The sequence below is a fragment of the Cucumis melo genome, chromosome 11 (genome assembly GCF_025177605.1).
Source record: "Cucumis melo cultivar AY chromosome 11, USDA_Cmelo_AY_1.0, whole genome shotgun sequence".
Taxonomy (NCBI): domain Eukaryota; kingdom Viridiplantae; phylum Streptophyta; class Magnoliopsida; order Cucurbitales; family Cucurbitaceae; genus Cucumis; species Cucumis melo.
In genome coordinates this window covers 26,542,172-26,546,778 of record NC_066867.1, presented here as the reverse complement: position 1 = coordinate 26,546,778, position 4,607 = coordinate 26,542,172, and the positions used below count along the sequence as shown (strand labels likewise).

Below are 4,607 nucleotides of genomic sequence, written 5' to 3'. Positions count from 1 at the left end.
CTTGAATAGTTAAACTCAATTTGAACATTTTATATCTAGAGAAGACGATACTTAGTTGCTTCTTAACCTTTCTACAGCTTTATAGTTAATTTGAAGGGTATACTTACACTTCATACCAAGTTTTTGGCATCATTCATGGTCAGAAATTTCAATTTTTAACATCTTAGTTGTATCTTTCCAAATAAATAAATAAAGCATATCTTAGTTGTAATTATGTCAAAAACAAATTGACAATTATGATTATTCAAGAATTGATTTTGGTTATTTTTTGAAGATAAAAATAACAAATAATAATAATACAAAAACCAACAAAAGACTAAAATAGGCTTTAACTATGTAATTACAACTTCCCTTTCTACTCCCTAAGAAAAAAACCATTTCTCTAAATTTCATCTATATAAGTGTGTATATCGATCAAAATGACCCATAGGACACTAATATTGAGAAAGAACAAAGAAATTAAAATGACCAATAACTCTTGTATAGTCATTGTCTCTCTCATTGGAGTTCTTTTGTTCACCATCATTTCAAATGTGGCATCATGTAACGACGTCGTTTCCACCATCTGTCCAAAAACTTCAAACCCGCCATTTTGTTCAAGTGTGTTGAAATCTGCAGGCACTGCAGATCTAAAAGGCTTGGCTGTATACACCTTAAACCTTGCCCATACAAATGCTCGCAAATCTTTGACCTTAGCCAAGTCACTTGCAACAACCACCACCAATCCTCAACTTAAGCAACGATATTCGTCTTGTGCTGAGAGCTATGATGAAGCTGTTGGTGACATTGAAAATGCCCAAAAGGACTTGGCACTTGGTGACTTTAATGCTGTCAATATCGTAACTTCTGGTGCCATGACAGAGATTGACGACTGTCAGGATAAGTTCGCGCAGCCGCCGAAGGATACGTCGTTGCTTTTGAAGAATGGCAAGACTCTAAACGATATATGCAGCATTATTTTGGTTATATCCAATCTTCTTTGAGGGCTATATGTACTTTTGAGATTTAATGAAGTTTGTTTTTTAAAATAATAACATTTACAATGTAATGGTATTTAAATTGACTAGTTTAGTTAATTTTTAGGTGATAAAAAAATCAATTAATAGATAAATTTAACTGATCAAAATAACTAAATAAAAAATCTTACTTAAAAGACAATGTCCCTAATAAACACAGATAGACTTATATCACTAGATAATTCTAACAAATGAAAAATTACTGAAATTTTCATTCAGATAATTCACATAATATAACATCTTAAATTTACGTGATGTTTCCAGAATACCTTAAGCCATTTAGTTCACTGATTCAAACTTTTATAGTATATAGTTGCTTTAATTCAAGTGTTATGTTTGAAAATAAATTTAGTTTTAAAAAATAACTAAAAACTATCATTTGAATATTTGACAAGAGGAAAAATGCGTATAATAAAATGGAAGGAATGAAGCATTTTAAATATGTTTAATGTATATATTATCGTTTGACTATGATCGTTGAATGTATATATAATTAAAGTAATAACTAAATTAAAAAAAATAAAAATAACCAAATAGAAAACATCAAATCAAACTTAAATAATTTATTTAATTCGTTTGATATGATATAGTCAATTAGAATTCAAAGAACAAATTAGAAAGGAAAATCATTAATTATACATTAACTTATTGTTCTATTAAAATGACCAATTCCAATTTCAATCTTAGACTCTTTGGCTAGTTTTAGAGTTTTTATTTTCTTTTCTACAAAGTTATTCCTGACATATGTGTTAACACGACGACACAACATCAAACGTTGTAGCATCGAGCATATGCCCGAAAACTAGAAATCGATCATTTTGCACTAATGTATTGATATCTCAAGGCAACGCAGACCCAAAAGTGTTAGCCACTTTCATCCTCAAACTTACATGTACAAATGCAAAAAAATCTCTAAATTTGGCCAAATCTCTTGTAGCAACGATGACCAATTCTCAACTTGAAAACTAATATTTGTCTTGCTACGAGAGCAACGAGAAGGCCGTGGGCGATATTGAGAATGCTAAAAGTAATTTGGCCATTAGAGATTCCAATGGTGTCGAAATGACAACATATGGCATCATGACAGTGGTCGACGACGGTTAAGATAGCTTTAAATAGCCATCAAAAGATTCATCATTATTGCTTCCAAAAGAATGGGAGGACATTAAATGTTGTATGTAGTATTAATTTAGTTATATCTAATCTTCTCCCGTAGTCCCCATTTAATGAGAGGTATTATGATATGAAACCCTGGACATTGGATCTAAGAATCATGTTAAAGAACAAGACTCAAAGAAAACAACTCCAACAGCTCCAAAACACAATTGATTTCAACCCCTAAGATATAGGTTAGATTCAAATTACTTAGATGATCTAACAAACCAAAGGATTGGACAAAGTTAGAAATTTCCATCAACCTTTAATCTTCAAAGCACTCCACAAGCAAGCCAGATCAATTCTCACTTGGATGCTCCAAATATTCATGCATTCTATCACAAGAACATACACGAACAAAATTCTACAATTTAGAATTTTTAAATTTCATTCATCTTAATTCTTATTTTAAATGAGGAAATTACAACAATATTTATACTAATTAAAATATTAAATGAAATGTCACAATATTTAATTTTATGACCTTTGGGTTGTTCAAATAACTTTTCAACTTCCAAATATTGCATCTCTTCAACTTCTTCATTTGATTCAATTCGAATTTCTTGGTTTGTATCGTATTACGTACTTTGTTGTATATGTATATTGTTAACTGTCAACAAAAGTTACATTTTTTAAGGCTGTAATATTTCTTTATTTGTTTGTGTATTTCTATTGACCAATAAATCTTTAACTTAAAAATTCTCCATGGAAAATTTATTTTTGGATTTCGTGCTTAGACAGTAGTTGTTTTTTTTCCTTCTTATGTTTCATTATTTTAAAAAACACTATCATCTAAATTTCATTCCTTAAATAAAATCCAAATTTTTTTTGAATAGTTAGACTCAATTAGAACACTTTTTCTCTATAGAAGACGATATTGATTTCTTAATTACCATTTTACTACTTTATAATTAACTTGACGGGTATACTTACATTTTACACCAAGATTTTGGCATCATACATGGTGAAAAAAAATTCAAATTTTAACATCTTAGCTATTTATTTTCAAAATAATAATAATAATAAATAAATAAATAAATAAATAAAACCCATCTTAGTTGTAATTATGTCACAAACAAATTGACAGTTGTGATTATTCATGGATTGATTTTGGTTATTCTTTTTTAAGATAAAAACAACAAATAAAAAAAAAAACAAACAAACCAAACAAAAGACTAAAATAGGCTTTAATTATGTAATTGCAACTACCTTTTCTCCTCCGTATGAAAAAAAAAACCATTTCTCTAAATTTCATCTATATATATGTATTGATCAAATGACCCATAGGACACAGTATTGGGTAAGAACAAAGAAATTAAAATGACCAATAACTCTTGTCTCGTTATTGTCTCTCTCATTGGAGTTCTTTTGTTCACTAACAACGTGGCATCATCTACTGATGTCGTTTCCACCATCTGTCCAAAAACCTCAAATCCACCATTTTGTTCAAGTGTGTTGAAATCTACAGGCACTACAGATTTAAAAGGCTTGGCTGTATACACCTTAAACTTCGCCCATACAAATGCTCGCAAATCTTTGACCCTAGCCAGCTCACTAGCAAAAACCACCCTCAATCCTCAACTTAAACAAAGATATTCGTCTTGTGCTGAGAGCTATGATGAAGCTATTGGTGATATTGAAAATGCCCAAAAAGACTTGGTACTTGGTGACTTTAACGGTGTCAATATTGTAACTTCTGGTGCTATGACAGGGATTGACGACTGTCAAGATAAGTTGGCGCAGCCACCAAAGGATACGTCGTTGCTTTTGAAGAATGGCAAGACTCTAAATGATATATGCAGCATTATTTTGGTTATATCCAATCTTCTTTGAGGGCTATGTACTTTTGAGATTTATGTACTCCCTACATTTAATACTTTTAAAATTTAATCTATAATTTCATAAGGTTTTCCTCATCAATCTTTTCTAATAACTTATACCGTTTTCCTTAAATAAAGTCCTACGACGGAATCTAGGAAATTTGGGAGTCCAATTTCCTGTAACCCTTGAGGTGAGGGATCACATCTTTGGGAGTCCAAGATTTGATCCCAATAAAAAAATAATTTTAATTAACCTTTAAAAAAAACACATCTCTTTATTAGAAGGCTATTCCGATGACGGATTTTGAGAAATTAGTACAATTTCCCACTTTCTTGAGACGTGAAGAAAAGGAAATGTTTTCTCAATATAGTCTAATATAATTGATTAATTTTCTTCCACCTATTTTAGGGGATCGTTGCTTTAAATATGGGAGTAATGAAAATAAAATGAGACATCATTTTAAAAAAGGATGTAAAAATTTTTCAAACAACATTTTCAATTTAGGTTTTGAAGGAAAAAGAAAAAATATTAGCCACCGTTTTTGCGGGTGTTAAGGGGTGCTAACACCTTTCCCTTACACATTTAACTCCCAAACTCAACTCTAGTTTTCATAGA

The 4,607-nt window shown here is 30.4% G+C and overlaps 1 protein-coding gene across 1 annotated transcript; it reads left to right on the top strand.

Annotated features, from left to right (window-relative positions):
* The first annotated feature begins 464 nt into the window (after positions 1–464).
* On the top strand, positions 465–2,120 carry LOC127143967 (pectinesterase inhibitor-like). Its single transcript, XM_051079277.1, has 2 exons — positions 465–962; positions 2,004–2,120. Exons 1-2 carry the CDS (start codon positions 465–467, stop codon positions 2,118–2,120), a joined length of 615 nt encoding a protein of 204 aa, XP_050935234.1.
* The last annotated feature ends 2,487 nt before the right edge of the window (positions 2,121–4,607 follow it).

Bases quoted from the DNA above. Each gene is read 5' to 3' on its own strand.
- LOC127143967 (XM_051079277.1), top strand. From the start codon at position 465: ATGACCAATAACTCTTGTATAGTCATTGTCTCTCTCATTGGAGTTCTT. The intron at 963-2,003 runs GTTATATCCAAT...TCTTGCTACGAG, and splicing joins ATATATGCAGCATTATTTTG to AGCAACGAGAAGGCCGTGGG.